Source organism: Saimiri boliviensis, chromosome 9 (assembly GCF_048565385.1).
Source record: "Saimiri boliviensis isolate mSaiBol1 chromosome 9, mSaiBol1.pri, whole genome shotgun sequence".
Lineage (NCBI taxonomy): Eukaryota > Metazoa > Chordata > Mammalia > Primates > Cebidae > Saimiri > Saimiri boliviensis.
In genome coordinates, this window is record NC_133457.1 from 127,280,156 (window position 1) to 127,297,365 (window position 17,210).

The 17,210-nt window shown below is 53.6% G+C and overlaps 1 protein-coding gene across 6 annotated transcripts in view; it reads left to right on the plus strand.

Moving 5' to 3' along the window:
• The window catches only part of MYT1 (myelin transcription factor 1), a 69,401-nt gene that overhangs the window by 18,264 nt on the left and 33,927 nt on the right, over positions 1-17,210 (plus strand). For 3 of the 6 annotated variants that reach the window (XM_074406814.1, XM_074406815.1, XM_074406816.1), the window contains exons 2-7: positions 1,538-1,638; positions 3,702-3,945; positions 9,544-9,598; positions 10,593-10,623; positions 15,650-15,712; positions 16,084-16,331. In XM_074406814.1, the coding sequence (XP_074262915.1) occupies positions 3,859-3,945; positions 9,544-9,598; positions 10,593-10,623; positions 15,650-15,712; positions 16,084-16,331 (484 nt within the window). In that variant the 5' untranslated portion in view covers positions 1,538-1,638; positions 3,702-3,858. The remainder of the gene's footprint in view (positions 1-1,537; positions 1,639-3,701; positions 3,946-9,543; positions 9,599-10,592; positions 10,624-15,649; positions 15,713-16,083; positions 16,332-17,210) is intronic. The other 3 variants (XM_074406817.1, XM_010343242.3, XM_074406818.1) reach the window with 2 other exon arrangements.

The following is a 17,210-nucleotide window of genomic DNA, read 5'->3' on the forward strand; positions in this document are numbered from 1 at the left end:
CCCCATGCCTCATCTTCAAAGTGTGAGGCCTCCTCCCTGGCTGGCAGAATTATTGTTTGTTCACGTACGGAATCTTCCAGTTTGTTCTGCCTCCCTCTGCCCTGCATCCCTGTCATAGAGTTGAGAATCTGGTTACCTGGTGGGCAGGCTGGGCCCTCTCAGAGGCACCTCACGCTGGCTCGGTGCAGATGGGAACCCAAGGGGCCTTGAGATCTGGGGTTATGGGAAGAGCCCCACAGCTCACTCCTCACTAGTCCAGGCACCGCTGCATGCGGTGGGAGCCCTGTCATCTCAGCGATGCCCTGTGATTTTGTTACAGCTCAATGAGGGGAGGCACATAGTAGGTGCACACAGTAGGTGCCAAATCTGAGTGGTTTTATTTGTTCCTCTGAAGACCTTGTATTACGCTGTCTCCTTGACGACCAACTTTGCTTTCCTCCGTGTTTATGCTCCGGAAGGTAATCCGAAGCCCTTTAATGGGATGGAAGCATTTCCAGATAAGAAGGGGATGCTGTGACCAGAGCCACAGGGCTGCCTGGGGCCAGGAGTGGCCAGAGTCCTAGAGAAAAATTGCATTTGGGGATGCACATCGAAACGTGAGGAAAAGGAGGAAGACGGGTGGGAGCAGTGTGCCTTCGGCAGAACCCAGACTCACTTCCGAGGCGAAGCCAGAGCAGAATGCAAGAATATTCATTTCCTGTTTTTATTGTTGGTTACTTAATGACCTTCCTTTGAAATGCTGCAGTTATGTGGAAAGCAGGTTGTCATGGAAACGGGGAGTGACGTGCAGGGAATAGGTACACAATGCATTTCTTTGTCATGTCCAGCTGATGCATTCAGCCTCTGCTTAGACACGGGAATTTATGTGAGGAATTAAATATTAACTGGAGGCATTGCCCTGGAGAGAGGCAGAAACACAGGGTGAGAAAAGACGATGAAAACCAGGGCAAAGAGCCTGGTGGGGCCCCCGGGATCCTGTGGGAAGGAAAGCTGACTTGACGCCATGGGTGGGTCTCACTTTCTCCCATCAATGGGCTCCAGAGAAGTTGTGCAAAACAATCTGCTTTTTCAAATGAATATGTGCTGTGCATTCTTTTGAGGGGCAGAAGGATCTGGTTGTAACTGAATAATTACTCGTTAGCTGATTTTCAAAGTTGGAGAGATTAAATGCCACATTTTCTCAGGTGGATCTTAGCTGCCTTGTCCCAGCACTCTGGTGGGCATGGCTGACAGTGGGAACCAACCGCCTACCCAAGGCATGTTGCATGAACAGCACCAGAGCGGGGACAATGGTGGAGAACTGCAGGTGCCGGAAGGCTCTGAGGAGGCTCTTGAGTCGGAGAGAAATTGTTTCTTGTCCCTGGAGCAGCCGTGGAGCCGTGACCTTGTCCGTTGTTCTATTAGGTTTCTGAAAATAGGGATTGAATGTATGATGTATGACAAGTGCCCCAAGCCTCTCACTTCTTCCTCTTGAGCCAGTGTGGCTGCCACCCACCAAGCTTTCCTTTTCTGAACCTGTATCTTTTTAAACCCTCAGAAAATGAGTTCCGGGGTGAGCTGCTAAATCAGAGGTGGACACACGGAGGCCAGGCCAGCAGCTGCCAAACCTCAAGACCCCTCCTGGGCAGACCCTGCAAGGTGAGGTGCTAGAGAGCGGCCCTGTCCTGGGCTCCACCCCATGGTTGCCTGCACAAAGCCTCTCCTCGGCCGCAGGTGTGAAGCGTGGAGGCGACTTTTGGTGTGATCCTCACCAGAGTCCAGGTCAGGTGAAGGGTAAATGGGGACCAGGATCAGCAATGATCTGGTAACTTTAAAATTAAGGAAAGAGGCCAGGCGCAGTTGCTCACGCCTGTAATCCCAGCACTTTGGGAGGCTGAGGCGGGTGGATCACAAGGTCAGGAGTTCAGGACCAGCCTGACCAACATAGTGAAACCCTATCTCTACTAAAAATACAAAAATTAGCCGGGCGTGGTGATAGGTGCCTGTAATCCCAGCTACTCGGAAGGCTGAGGCAGGAGAATCAGTTGAACCCAGGAGGCGGAGGTTGCAATGAGCTGAGATCACACCACTGCCCTCCAGCCTGGAAAACAGAGCAAGACTCAGTCTAAAAAAAAAAAAATTAAGGGAAGAAAAATTACTCTGAGCAGATCAAAACTAACATGTGACCCCAGGCTGGGTGCGTGACTCACGCCTGTAATCCCAGCACTTTGAGAGGCCAAGGCAGGTGGATCACTTGAGGTCAGGAGTTTGGGACCAGCCTGGCCAACATGGTAAAACCCATCTTTACTAAAAATACAAAAATTAGCTGTGCTCAGTGGCGCACGCCTGTAGTCCCAGCTACTCAGGAGACTGAGGCAGGAGAATCACTTGAACCTGGGAGGCGGAGGTTGCAGTGAGCTGAGATTGTGCCACTGCATTCCAGGCTGGGCAACAGAACAAGACTCCATTTCAAAAAACGAGCAAGCAAGCAAACAAAAAAACCCCACGAAGCTAAAATGTGAGCCCAGAGTCTCAGTTCCCGCTTTGAGGTGTGAGCACATCTGGGCTCCGTGATGTGTCTGAGCAGCTGTTCTCTATTCACTTGGCTTTTACCTGGGCAGGCTGAGTCCCTACAGGATCTGACAGCAGAGTTTGCCAGCAGGAACTTATGAGGTCTGTTGGCCTTATTTTGATTTTCCTAAGGGGAGGCAGATGGTGCAGATGATGCCCTTCCTATACCTTCCCAGAACGTGTGATGGAGGGGACCTCCCCTCGGGACAGTCCCAAACTGTGATGTCACACGTGCTTACAGCCACTGTTCTTCACCAACCCTCTGGTTCTAGAACTTCCCACCAATACTCTCTGGTGAGGCCAGGTCCACTCAGAGCTGGAAGTAGAGGCTCTCAGTGGCTTAGGGTGCAGCCCTTCCCAGACATCAGATTCTGCCCTCTTGTTTCCTTGCATGTGGATGTTCTCCAGCAAGGACCCAGCTGTGACACAGGGACTCAGGGCTCAGGGACAGTGAGGACCGAGGGTGCAGGCAGGGAGGGCTGTGCAGTTACAGTGGGACCTTCATTTGAGGGTGCTTGTATTTTACTCTCAAGACCCAACCTTTTTATTTTGAATCTGGTGACGAGAATGTACATTTTAATGGGTCTGTTATAGATACCTTGTTCAGCATCTCCGCTCATATTTTGGCTCCCATAGGATTATCCATGCTCTGCTGATCCACATTGGAGCCTGAGGCACAAGGAAGTGTCAGTCATATTGATCCTGTCTTTATTTAAAGTTTTGACATTTTGTTTATCATTTTTTTTTGCATCATGTTGATGTTTCTAAATATTGAATTAAAATTTTATTTATCTTGATCATTGAGTTTTTGGCCTCATTCCCCTCACAGCACCACAGGCCCTGAGGATTCACAGAGAGCTGTCCTGACATGAGGTCATGTGAGAAGTAACTTGATTTGAGGACAGGGACTTTGCATAAAGTGTTATCTACAAACGTCTGACGCCATGTCAGGGGTGGGTAGGAAGATTTTTGTCTACCCCCGGCCCCAAGTATGACAAACTCACAGAGTTTGGGACCTGCCATGGATGACCCATGGCTTTTCAAAGTGCAGCTTCTGTGAACAAAGCCAGGGGCCCATGCCCACATTCTTGCGGCATGACCAGCTCTTTCATCACTGCTCTGTTTGAGTCATTTTCCTTTATTTTTTGCAGATAGGGCCTGAGTTACTGCTCTGAATAGAGAAGCTAAGATGAAGAGTGTGCCAGAGAAGGCGAGAGGATGAGAAAGGGTCGACTGCCCAGAGGACAGTGGGGCTGGTGCAGGTGGCGTCTCCTGCCTTAGGGGCTGAGGAGGGTGGCAGCACAGGTGATGAGCCGTGGCCACAGTGCGAGAATGTCACACAGCCACAGCAGCACCGGATCAGCCTTCCAGAGGCTGGCTTCGGACAGGAGACAGGTGAGGTGAGGGGCCAGCACGGGAGGGCGGCGAACAGACACGCCCTGTGCAGGGGACCGTGACAGCCTGCCGCTTGCTGTGAGTTCAGCACCAGGCGTGTGGACAGCTCAGGACCGGTTGGAAGCGGCTGCCAGAGAAGTCAGGTGGTGGTGCGTCCGCGGGGAGCGCAGGCGCTGGCGGTAGCTCCCTAACCCCGTCTTGCAAAATATTCAGTGGATGGCTGTAGAGATATGGAATCATGAAAAAGGTCAATTGCACGCACGACCATTCAGCCAACCCTTCTTCCCCTTGCCCAAGGCAGGGGATGCCTCTGGCAAGGGTGACTGGATAGAGGCTCCTGCGAGGGAAGACGCTGCCGCTGGGTGTGGCCCTTGCCTCACTTGATGTTACTGGAGTCCGCCCTGGGTGGGTGTGAATTCCACTTATGCTGGGGTTTTTAACAGATGGATGCAGATATGGCTGCTTCAGCAGGGTACCCATTACGTAAACATAATTCTTAATTTGGGAGTGAAGTGAGCCAGTATCCCATGTTTAGAGCTGTCAAGAGAACCCCTTCTCAGACATGTGTTAAATAATGCCCCATGGAGGTGTCCTTTCAATGCCCTAAGGAGGAGGCTGGTGTAATCTGCTGAATTCGTCAGGAGGATTTCAGAATTTCAGACATGAATCAGGACATCACCCAATGTGGAGACAGAACTGTCACTACCAGGAACCAGGGGGTGCTCCCAGTGGGGTGCAGGGGTGAGGGCTCATGGTTTAGCCTCAGAGATCAAGAGTGTGGAAAGCAGGGTGTGTGCCAAGGTCACCGACTTCCTGTATCTGTTCTGTGGGCTGAGCTGGCAGGCAGGTGATCCTCCCGGGATACTTGGGAGGGGAGTGAGGCAAATGTTTGAAAGCTGCTCTGAGATTGCTGAGTGAGAATGTGCACCTTCCACAGTACTGTCTGCTGCAAGGGCTTCCCAGTGGTGACAGGGAAGTTGGCGCTGCCCTCAGTACATGAGTGACAGAAGAAAACAGGTCAGAAGATGGCTCTGTGCATCTCCCCTCCCCTCACTGCCGAGAAGTGAAACTGAATGTGGTGTGAGGCACCGCTGGAGCCAGGCAGGGTGGGCAACGGCCAGCTTCTGGCACCCTCCTCTTCCTCAGATCCTTCTGGGAAGGGGCTGCCTGTGCTCCCTGGGGCCCGGCAGGTGCTCTCCCAGAGATGTTTCTGCCTATCCCCATGTATTCATTCATCCACCTGTCCATCCACCCATCCTTACATGATATGCACTGAGCAGCTCTCTGGAGGAGAGACAGTGACCTTAACACCGTGAATGCAGGAGCTCATTTCAGACTGAGAATAGGACTGCGAGGGAAACAAGCAGGCACAGGGTGGGGACTTCGAGAGGTGGAAGAGGCAGGGTGCTGGCCACCCACGAATGTTCCCAACTCCACCTCTGGAGTGTCTCCCACCCCAGATGTCTTCAGGTCACTGCTCCATTCACCCTCCCTATCCCTACCTGGCTCTCAAGCCTTAGCAGCTCCCTCTGCCTTGGGCTCTCCCCTCAACACTCCCTGCCTCCTTGGAGTGACATGCAAACCTTGGGGTGCCAGGCTGATGCCCCTCAGGGCCAGGACACCATCCTGCCAGGACCAGGCTTCAGCCAGGATTCTGTCCTTTGACCAGCCCCGGGTCAGTGGTACAGAAGGGTTGTGATGGGTGCTGAGGGAGGGGGCTGTTCAGCTTTGAGGACCCTGGGAGGAAGCATGAGAGAGAAAGGAAAGGGGCAGAGAGAGACAGAGAGGGAGTGAGTGACTGAGCAAGGAAAAACGGGCGTCCCTGAGCTGGGGCCAGGGAAGGGGTGGGCAGTCACAGCCTCTGGGGGCAAGGGTGGAAGTTGGCACAAGGCCTGTTGGGCTTCATGGAAAATCCCTAGCCCTGATGTCTTTGGCAGTTGAGTCCACTCTTTTCCCTTAGAGATTAGACCTGAGTGGTTTGCTTCTGGCTATGTTTCTGGTTCTTTTTCTAATTATTTTTTGAGACAGAATCTTGCTTCAGCCCAGGCTGGAGTGCAGTGGTGCAATCTCGGCTCACCGCAATCTTGGCCTCCTGGGTTCAAGTGATTCTCCTGCCTCAGCCTCTCGAGTAGCTGGGACTACAGGTGGCTGCCACCACACCCAGCTAGTTGTTGTATTTTTAGTAGTCAGGTTTCACCATGCCTGCCTCGGCCTCCCCAACTGTTGGGATTACAGGCGTGAGCCACCACACCCAGGCCTGTTTCAGGGTTCTGAGTGCATTTCTCACAATTTCAGCCTCAGAGTCCAGATTGCTCTGCAGGTTTCCGGACTGCTTACTGCATTTGCTTTTTTTTTTTTTTTTTTTTTTTTTTTGGTTCCTGAGTTTGTAAACACCCAACTCAGGGAACTCTGATTTGCCAAGGGCAGCATGCAGATGAGTCTGGAAAAGGGGCTGGTCTTCGTAGCATGTCATGGTGACAACTGTGTGTATATATATCTGTATTTCCTTTTTTCTCTTTTTTGAGATGGAGTCTCACTCTGTCACCCAGGCTGGAGTGCAGTGCTGCAATCTTGGCTCACTGCACCCTCCACCTCCTGGGTTCAAATGATCCTCCTGCCTCAGTCTCCTGAGTAGCTGAGATTACAGGCACATGCCACCACATCCTACTAATTTTTGTATTTTTAGTAGAGACGGGGTTTCACCATGTTGGCCAGGCTGATCATAAACTCCTAACCTCAAGTGATCCACCCGCTTCGGCCTCCCAAAGTGCTGCGATCATAGGCGGAGCCACCGCACCCAGCCAGAACTACGTGTATTTTCAAAAGAGCTTACATGATTAATCCTGACTTTTCTAAAAAGTAATATAAAACAGAACAAAGCAAAAACACACTTTTGAGGAGACTGCTTTTACATGGTACAAGGGAAGCAAATTAAATGGATGGACAAAGAGACAATTCTCTTGGGTTAATTTGGCAATATACAATGTATTTGCATTTGTGAATTATTCTCCTCCCCATAGTTTTCCTGGTTTTCCTAATGAAGGCAGCACTATTGAAATATTAATTAGAGCCTTAAGACATGTTCACGCTGGCAGAATGAAGTTGGCATTGGAGCAACAGAGCTGAGGTTCTTGAGAGAGATTCTGGCCCAGCAGTGAGAGTGGGTAATGGGGTCATCCTGTCTCAACAAAGGAAACTTTTCACCCTCAAGGGGAGAGGGCACTGGGTTATTTGTGGGTTGTATAAAAACAGGGACCTGGTTGGCTTCTGTTTGGAGCAAGTAAAGTGTGTTTTAAACATCAATGAAAAATTGAGAAGTGTTTAATCTTCTTCGTATCATTGAGCTGCCCTTTAGGGCACAGCTGCCACCATGTGAGGGGTGCGGAAGGTCTGGGGGGCTGCCGCCCAGTAATCACCAGGATAAGCCTGGGTGGTGCGGGGCACACGGCTGCCCCCACATCCACTCTCCATCTACATCGGGGTCCTGATCTTGTGGCAGGAGGAGAGCAGAGAACCCACCTCTGAAGTGCTTTGAGTTCATTCGAAAAGTGACGTAAATCAAGCAGTGTCAAGCCAGTACTGCTGATTTCAAACAGTTCAGAAACCAGTGTCCCAAGTCACTCAGCTCTTATGGATTCACTCCCATATTAAAGAGCCTGGTTTTTTTCTTCAGTAGTTCAGTTTTTTCCCTTTAAAAATCAAAGCTACGTGCACCTAAGAGAAATTCTCGCTTATTGACCAGTCAATGCAGATAAATTGCAAATGTAAGGTGCTCTGCAGAGGAAGCGGCAGAGCTGTCAGCTTCATCAATGGGAGCTCACAGTTTGCAAGCAGCGCCCATTACACATCCCTGCAACCCTCTCTATTCTCTGCTCTTTGAATAATTTATCTGCAGGAAATCCAAATTGCCCAGGCACGCTTTAACCTAGCAGAATGCTTGCCAATATCCTTGGGAAAACTGACAAAAAAAAAAAAAAATAAAGCCGTAGATTGCATTTCAGCTGCGTGTGGGCACCGTGCAATCAGACACATCAGCCCCATTGTGCATTCTGCAGTGGAAGGCATTGCGCACGGGCTCAGAGCAGACGACATTTGAAGGCTCATAAATGTAATGAAGTCCCTGTGACACCTGCTCCTCTCTTCACTTTAAATGTGAGCCATTGGTCCATGGGGAACCTCTGCTTTAAAAATAGAAATTGTAGTAATTGTCTTCTGTTCTATTGGAAGGCTGTAATAAACGCACGGCTCATAGCGCTGTGCTCTGCAGCCCGGAGTCGACAGGTTGCATAAATTACCCAGGTTTTGATTTTTCTTCCTTAACAAATCACATATATCACTGTATGTTAGTGCTGCTGCTTGGGGAGGTTCAATTTGCAAATTTCGTCTTACTAATTGGGGGAATTCCTTTTTCTGTCTTCCCAGGTGGTACTGTAGACATTTGTCTCTTGCTGGCTTTCAGGAACTAAAGCCCCATTTAAGACGTGGGGGCTTCTGAGCCCATCTCCTGCTGCCTCCCTTCCTTTCTTCTGCTACTTCTTTCCACACCCCTGCTTTCCCTTTGACAACCTCACACATGGAGCTCTGGCTGCTCTGGTGTCTGTGGCCTGGGACAGGTGTGGATTTGCTGCCTCCCCTTCCTGACCACAGGTGATGGTGGTGGAGTCTAGCGCTGTCCTCTTGGGCCTCCCGGGGTGTATGGAGCATCCCCTGTCCAGCTACAGATGCCCTCCCCCACCTGGCATAGCTCCCTGAGAAGGATGTTTTGCACAGCATGGAGTGTGTGGGATTTACCTGTCTGCCCAGATTTGCCATGGTGACACAGGACTGGGATTCTGTGTGTGACCCTCACCCCCAGGCATATCCTTTCTGTGATTGTCACCCTCCTGGGGGATCCTCCTTGACTCCCTTGCAGGACAGATGCTGTGGGCAGCATCCCCATGGAGGCTGGTCAGACTTGGGGATCACAGGTGGGGAGAGACACTGATGGGCTCAGGCAAGGCAGCCAGGCCCTTGAGGCCAGAGAACATATGGGCTGGGGCTGCTCCAGGCTGCCTGTTTCTCATGGGATGACCCTAGTGGAGAAGGGGCAGTGAAGCCTTTGCTGTAGCGGGAAGAAAGTGCCCATGGAAAGCTGTGCCCTGGGGGTCAGAAGCTGCTGGATGACCCGCCCTGCCATGGTGGCTGAGTGTGGTGAGAGGTGAGCGGTGAGTGCTGCTCTGTGTCGGGCCAGGAGACCCTCATGGATAAAACATGAACTTTCCTAAGGCTTCAGTGGGGCAGAGCCCATGCCTCGGCACTCGTTGGCAGGTGCGCCCAGGGGCGGCCGGAGGGCACGGTGCACTGCAGCCTCCTTGCCAAGGGCTGGGACATGCCGATGGGACACTTCCGAGCCTAGTAGAGGGTCCTTCCTCCACAGTTTCCCACCTGCTGCTCCTGGCCCCAGGCCTCTCCTGTCCTTTGAGCCCATCCTTGTCATTCTGTGCCCAAAATCACCTTCGCTGTCAAAGCTTGAGACAGAAAATGGCCAGACTGATGGTTCTGTATTCCAGAGGCACTGGCTGGGTGTTTTTGTTAACATCACGGTGTTTTTGCTTGCAGATGAGCTTAGAAAATGAAGATAAGCGAGCTCGCACCCGATCCAAGGCCCTGCGAGGTAAGTGCTGCCCTCCCCGCCTCCGGGGCTGTAAATGCCACTTTCCTCTGAAGTCTTCCTCGGGCGTGCAAACCCCTACCACACATGTGCAGAGATGCCCTGGGGACCTCGGGCCTCTGCAGCCCCTTTCATCCTCAGGCCTGCTGAGCTTTGAAGCTGGCATCTGAGAGGGCTGCTGAGGGGCCTTTGCCCCAGATGAACCTGCCTTGAGGGCAGAAATGTAGAGGCAGACCCAGCTTCACGGAGTGGGAATGGCAAGGCTCAGTTACAAGACCATTCTGTTTGGAAATGGGAGGCTGCCAACCTTTCACCAGCAGCCCCCATCCTTCCCAAGAGATCAGTCTTGGTGCTGATGGGGAATAGGAGGGTGTTGGGTTGAGCCAGCAGTGCAGTGCGGGGAGAGGGGCTGAGGCCTCGCTCACTCTGCTAGGATCTAAGTCCTAACCCTTGGCTAGACTTACCTCCCTGATACATGGTTGGGGGGCTGTCTTCCTGTTGTGTCCCACGCAGTGGCCAGGAGCTCCCAGCATGCCAGGTGTGCCTGCCCGGTCAGCGCCCTGTACATCTTTGCAGCCATCACTGAAGGACCAGCAGCCTGGTCCAGTTGTTCTCTTCTCTGTCCAGCTTGATCTGGTGGTTTGTGTTTCCTGCCAAAAGCTGATTTCTATCCTCAATTAGAGAAAGAGATCCCATCCCTGGCCCTGAGGTCCCAGAGAGCCTGTCTGAGGCAGAGCGTATGTCTCATTCGGCAAAACAGCCAGGCTGCTCAGGGGGTCTTCTGGGGCGAGCATCAGGCTGGAGGGAGCAGCTCCCTCTGCTGACCTTGGAGGACTCTCTGGGAGGTCAGGACAGGGTGAGGACCCCAGAAAAACTGCGCAGGTCTCTGAGATTGCCTCCACTTGTCTTTGGCTGTTTAACTTGGTTTCTGCTGTTAGGGCAATGAGCCTTTAAAATCACAATTCCCATGTTTTCCCTGTTTATCTCTTTTTCCCAGGAGCCCCAGAGACCACAGCTGCAGACCTCAGGTAAGGAAGTCTTCCTGTTAGCACCAAGCATTGTCTATGCACCTGTGACCCTGGAGATATCTTAAATGTCCCAATCGGGGTCTTCTTGGATTGACCGAATGTGCCTGGTGAGCCCCTGCTTTCCTTAAAGAGGCTGCCTTTCTCCTGGCCATGCATCCAGCTATCTTGGCCCCATCTCTACCCTTTCTCACCTCTGTCCTGGCCCCCACACCATGGCAGGGACACAGATGTGCTTGCTCCTGGTCACCATGGGGACCTGGACTATCACCAGAGTCCCCCAAACCAGGAACAAGCTACCCTCTTTGCAGACTCTTACAAATGCTCCTGTGTCAAATGGTTGGAGGCCCAGTTTGGGGGTGAGATAAGAGAAGAGGGTCTCCTCATCCTGAGTCTTCCATTGGCTCAGGATGCAAACAGCCGTTCTGTGTGCTGATGATCTGGCTGGCTGAGCTCTGTGACTGTTTTCTCCCTACTTCTTAGGGATACAGATTCTCAGGGCAGGGACCATCTCTGTTCACCATACAATTGAAGAGTAGATGGCTTCTGCCCATCCAGAAAATGAGAGGCCTGTAGTTTACTTTGTAAACCTTTCGCAGAGGTGGGACAGAGGGAGGCTGTAACTTGGAGATGACGTGGAGGGCTAGGGGAGGGAGCTGGGGTGCTCCAAGCCCCAGGCCCTGTGTTGGTCACAGATGTGGCGCCTGCCCCGTCAGAGCCCTGTACCTCTTTGCAGCCGTGACTGAAGGACCAGCCACTTACATTACAGCCACAAGCATTACAGTCTTGATCTCTGGGAATGTCATGGAAGTATTGCCTGGTGTGTTATCACCCTGTTTGTGAAGTGGGGAGACCGAGACTCAGGGATTCACCTTCACCTAACCAGAAGAGCTGAATCGCATGGGCTACTTGCTGGAAGCCCCACCCAGGGTAGCAGGTGGGAGAGGCGGGGTGGAATCTCAGCCGAACCAGGTCACGTGGCAGCACTTGTGGTCTGGGTGCTCCCCAGAACACAGTCCTCCAAAACACAGGGGTCAGCTCCCTGGAAGGGGGACACTGTCTGCTTGGCCAGCCTGCTGAGGAAGCAGTCATTGCGATGCCGAGAGATACTCAGAAGGGCCCCGAGAAAAGGGCAGAGGGGGTGCCAGGTGGCATTTGCCTGGTGACATGGTGGAGACACAGACGGAGAAGATCCTGGGTGAGCGCGCAGCGAGTGAGGCACAGGAGCTGAGGGAACTCCAGGCTTTTTGGGTGACAGATGGAGTGTGGAGGAAGCTGAAACGGCAAATACAAATGGCTGGGTGCTCCCTTGTAGCTCTGAAACAGCAGAAGGAAAAATGACTCTCAAATAGAATTGTTTGTTTTGAAACATTCTGAGAGGACCTGTCCAGCCTAACTGACGGGGTTCTGTGAGCATTTAGATTTGGACGCCCTCATTAGTCTGTGCTCCCAACCTATTTACTTGGTAATAGTGAGACTCTGAAACTTTTTAATGGAGAAACTAGGGGGAAATATGTTGACATCTAGTGTTCCAACAACAACTTATTCAGCAATTTTTCATGGCTGAAAAGTGACGCTTAGAGGAAAATAGAACAAAGATTATGTTCCAAGGAATCAAATGCATTCTGCGTGGAAGGTGCCGTTCATTCCTGTGTTCCCAAACATCTGTTGGCCACACGCTTCACGTGAGCATGCCTGTGGCTTGTCTGGCCAACTGTGTGCCCAGCCACGGTGGCAGCATTTACACCACAGAAATGGGCTGATGATGACTCCCTCCCAAAGACCTGCGTACCCGCCTGCCGTGGGTGCTGACAAGCAGATGAGGCCTCTGTCCTCATGGGGCACACACTGTGGGTCCTGGAACAGGGAGCATGACCCCCAGAGAAAACCCACTGCTGTGGCCTATAAGAGGAGCAGCCTGTGGCATGGGATGAGCTCACAGACACAGTCAGATCCAGGAACCCCTGAATGCAGGACTTTCGCTGTGGATGAGGGACTTACACTCAGAACTTCCAGCCCGCAGTGCCCCCAACCCCAGCTTATCTCCCCACCAGCTCAGAGAGACCTCCCAGGAAGATACTCTGTTGGTTGTTTACCAGGTGAGCTGAGGAGAGGTCAGACCCTGAGCTGCCATTTCTGACCTTGGCGCCCACTGGGAGTTCCGTGTGCGCTAAATTGAGCACTCCAAAGTGCCTGAGAGAAGTGGTTTGATGGGTTTTCCTTTCACTCCAGTGGAAGAGCTGATGACATTTCAGCTTGTGTTTTTGTCTGGGTCAGTCTGTCGTCACATGGCCTCAGACAGGCTCTGCTGGAGGGTTAGGGTTAGGGTTGGGGTTAGGGTTAGGGTTGCGGTTAGGGTTAGGGTTGGGGTCAGCATCTTTGAGACAGCAAGGCGCCGACAGCCCTGAGTTCAGAGAGGGAACACATCTGCGTCCTGACTCCCTGTAGCTCACCCTTCCCTTCCGGAGCCTTGCTCCTTGAGTTGTTGGCCAATTCCAAGCCAGGTGACAGGAGGGAGTGGGGGGGGTCTTCCATCTGCCCCAGGGGAGGGGGAGAAGGCTGTGCCTTCAAAGGATAGTAGTTGAAGCATGGGGCCCCCAGCCAGGCTTCAACCCCTCTCCCTACTTGCCATCTTCAACGCCAACTTTTCCAGTGTGGGTTCCTCAGAGTCACCCTGCAGGTTGCCAGCGGAGGGGTGCCTGTGAGCTGCACCCTCTTCCCACCCTCAGGGGCATCCTTTCCTTGCATCCCTGACATCAGCCCCCATCACAGGTGGGGAGTCAAGGCTGGGGAATTCCCTCCTCTCAGAGAAAGAAGCTCTGGAGTCCTGGAGCCCGAGTCATGTTCCTCTCCTTACAGCCCCGGCCCTGAGCACCCAGAGGAAATCGGTGAATAAGAGCCGGAGTGCTTGCAGTTGAAGCGGCAGGGCTGGCATCTGCTGGGGTAACACCCCTGGAGGCCCTGGCTGGGTCTCTGGTCCACTCGGCTGTGGGGTAGGGAGCAGGCATCTGCAGGGTGTCTTGCATTTCCAGCTTCCTGTCCCAGAGTGGCCTTGTGAGCTCCACGCACTTGGGCTCACAGCCCTGTCTCATGCTCTCTGAGTCTGGGGCTGGAAGGTGCAGGACCACCTTTCTGGGAACCGGACTCTTCTGAGCTGAGGGTGATGTGTTCAGGGCAGTGCCAGTCTCCCCAGGCCTCAATGGCAGCTGCCACCTAATTTCCTGATTAACTCAGTGGTTTAATCGACTAATTGGGACCTTAGCTTCAAATCCCCAGTAACAAGGAGCTTTTTGTGAAAAGCCTCAAAGCTAGTTCTCGAAAGAGGGAAAGCAAGTGTGGGCCTGGATTTTAGAAGAGACTGGAGGCGGGGAGGGGGCGGCGGCAGCAGCAGCTCCCTCAGTTTGGAAAGGGGACCTGCAGCGGAGAGTGGCCTGCCCTCCCTCTCCCTCTTCCTCCTTCTCCCCTCCTTTTCTGCTTGGGTTCCTTCCTACCTCCTCCCTCCTTCCTTCCCTTCCTTTCTGTCTTCTTTTTAACACTCTAAGCCAGCACTAAGATCAGCCCCGCCCTGGAAGGCTGCTGTTGAGCCTGGGGTTGTGGCGGGGCCGGAATCTCCTGACAGTTCTCCCTGGGGTGGTCAGGGAGTGCGGCCTTCAAGGCCAGGTGGGCCCCACAGTTGTCTGCAGTCAGGCCTGTGGTCAATCAAATCGGAAACGATCAGAGGTGTCTGAATAGAGGTTGGGATGGTGTTCTTTTCCCTGGGTCTCAGGTGTGGGGGTGCCAGTCCTTCCCTTCCTCCCTTACAGGCTCTGGAAGATGTGCTGGTGTTCTGGAAAGAGCTCAGACTCAACAGTGTTGATCCTGTTAAAAATAACGTACTCCCATCTTGGCCAGGAAAGCCTCTGTCTTCCCACAGGGAGCGCAGGCCTGCCCCTCCCGCCTGCCTTAGGTGACCTTGCACGGGCATCTCCCTTTGTAAGCAAGGGCTTACAGTCCTTCAGTGGTGGCTGCATCCAGCAGCCTGCCAGAGCCTGATGTGTGGTCAGCTCTGGCCTCATACTCCACACCGGCCGGTGTCTGGCCACTTTGCCGGAGGCTGCCGTGGGAGCCATGGTCCTGCTGCTACGGTTGGTTGGCATAATCAGTACTCATGCTCAGAAGCTTCCAGAGCTTCCTGCTGTTTTGGTGATGTGGGGAGGCGGATGATGCTTAAGGAAGGGGAACTCCTGGGTGTCCTGCCTTGGACTTCCCAACCCTGGGGGGAGAGATGCAAGAGGGTCAGCCTCACCCCTCCCCAAACTGCTCTTCTTAGCACAGCTCGAGTCCTCCACCAAGGCAGATGCTGTCAGCTCCTGGTTCATTAGTCCTCCTGGGCTCATTTTCCTCCATGGAAGCTGCGACCCACACCAGCTGCAGGCACTGGGGTGAAATCTTCACCCCCGTCTTTGGCTTGGGCCACAGAGTCCTTCCTGCCTGGCAGTCCCAGCTCAGTTTGCTGGGGCATGAAGGTCGCAGCTGCCAGGGAAGGCAGAGACTGTTGCCCTCGATGGCCATGGGCCTTACGGCATTAGTGGTGGCCGCGGGCCTTACGGCGTTAGTGGTGGCTGCAGGCCTTACGGCATTAGTGGGGGCCGTGGGCCTTATAACATTAGGTGGCCGCAGAGAAGGCCAAGGCCAACGTTTGTGCCTTGGGTGTGGGCCCTCTGTAGAGAGGGGTGCTGTGTTCAAGGCCCCTCAGAATGTCTTGTGTCTAGTCCTGGAACCCGGGTGGCAGCCGGTGAGATGCCTGCAGAGCAGCTGTCCCAGAGACTCTGGCCTTGGAAGTCTTGCGCTTATATATACAGATCTTTAACTGAATATTTGTAAAACTGTAATGAGCCATGAATTTATTTGAATGAGGCAAGTTATTAAATTTCAGCAAACCGCAAGCAGCATTTTGAGCTGAATTGTTTGGGGGTAATTTGCTCTCTGGGGTGAAGGTCTGGGATGGGCCCTGAGATCTGAACCCCATTGCCTTATTATCTCCCCTCAGCTGCCCCACCCCAGGATGCACTGGCTCAGGACACGTCCGGGGCAAGTACTCCAGGCACCGAAGGTAAGGGGACCCTGGGGTCTCACAGAGGTTCCTGGAGTAGATTTGGAGCCTTCCCCTGCTCTAGGCCCTTTTGCAGATAGAGAACCTTCCGTCTTTGTCCACAGCTGATGAGGACAGGCTGCTGCCCCTCCTGCGAGGCAGCATCCTCCCACTCCAGCGTGGAGGCCAGGGTGGCCGTGGGCATGCCACGTGGGAGCAGACAGATTATTGGTCCTCCCACGCCGCACTTTGGCTTTCCTGTCCGGGTCCCCTGCGAGGACTGGATGAGTCTGTGGAGGAGGGAGAAAGGACCCTCGGGAGGGGCTCATGGGGTGGCTGAGGCCTCTCGTGGCCCTAGCCTGGCCCTCTCCACTGCCTCCTCCTCCTCCCAGTTTACAGAGCTGCCCCCTGGCCAAGAAGAGGAAGCTGGAGGGCGCTGAGGCTGAGCACCTGGTGTCCAAGAGGAAGTCGCACCCCCTGAAGCTGGCTCTGGACGAGGGCTATGGTGTGGACAGCGACGGCAGTGAGGACGCTGAGGTGAAGGACGCCTCTGTTTCAGATGAATCGGAAGGAACTCTGGAGGGGGCCGAGGCTGAGGCGTCAGGACAGGAGGAGATTCATCGCCCCGAGCCAGCTGAAGGTGCTTTGTCGCTCTTTCTTCTCTGAATAAAGGGCGCTTAGTGTGGCCCTGGAGAATTGCAGCCTGTGAGCAGGGAGGGGCTTACTCTGGGCAAGAGAAAGCCCTTCCTGAGAACAAGGCATGTCTTGTCCCAACATGTGCTGGGCTTCCTGGGAGAGAGGTCTGCCATGGTGTTTGTGGGGCCTATGGTGTGTCTGTGTGCGAACACTGTGTACGTAGGAGGGAGGCAGGACAGACAGACTCAGGGCTGTGTGTCTGTGTCTGTAAGCAGGGAAGGAAGGGAGGGTCTTAGACTGGCTCTCTGTTCAGCCTGGCCCTCTGGGAGACGTGCCTGGGGGCAGGGGTGAGGGGTCTGCTTCCCCCCGAGGCGCTCACAGGCAGATGCTGAGGAAATACCTGAGCTTGAGTTTCAGGGGACTGGGGACCAGGTAGGGCCTCTGAAAATGGGGTGCCCGGGGAGGCCAAGAGGGGAAGAAGGAAAGCAGATGAGTCCCCACTTCCTGTGGGGTTGACCAGGACTGCCATGTTGGGGCACCCAGCTCTTGGCAAAAGTGGGTGAAGTAAGTGCTTGGGCCCTGGGTTCCAGAAGGAGGGGTCTGTAGCCCTGAGAGCCCTGGCACATTTGTAGACCTGGGGTCAGACGAGGCCCAAGGTCCACTCCCACCCCTGCTACTACCCAACACTCCCCAGGCTTCTGCAATGGGGAAGGGTCTGAGATGGATTTTAGAAGCAAAGCCAGAGAGGGTCCCCAGCCTCAGCTCTCTTGTGGGGCTCTGGAGTGAGCGTGCTGCCCCATGGGATCAAGCTATCCCTAGACCCCAGGTAGAAGAGACACAAACGTTCCTACTTTCTTATAAGGAAGGGCATCTGGAGTTCAGG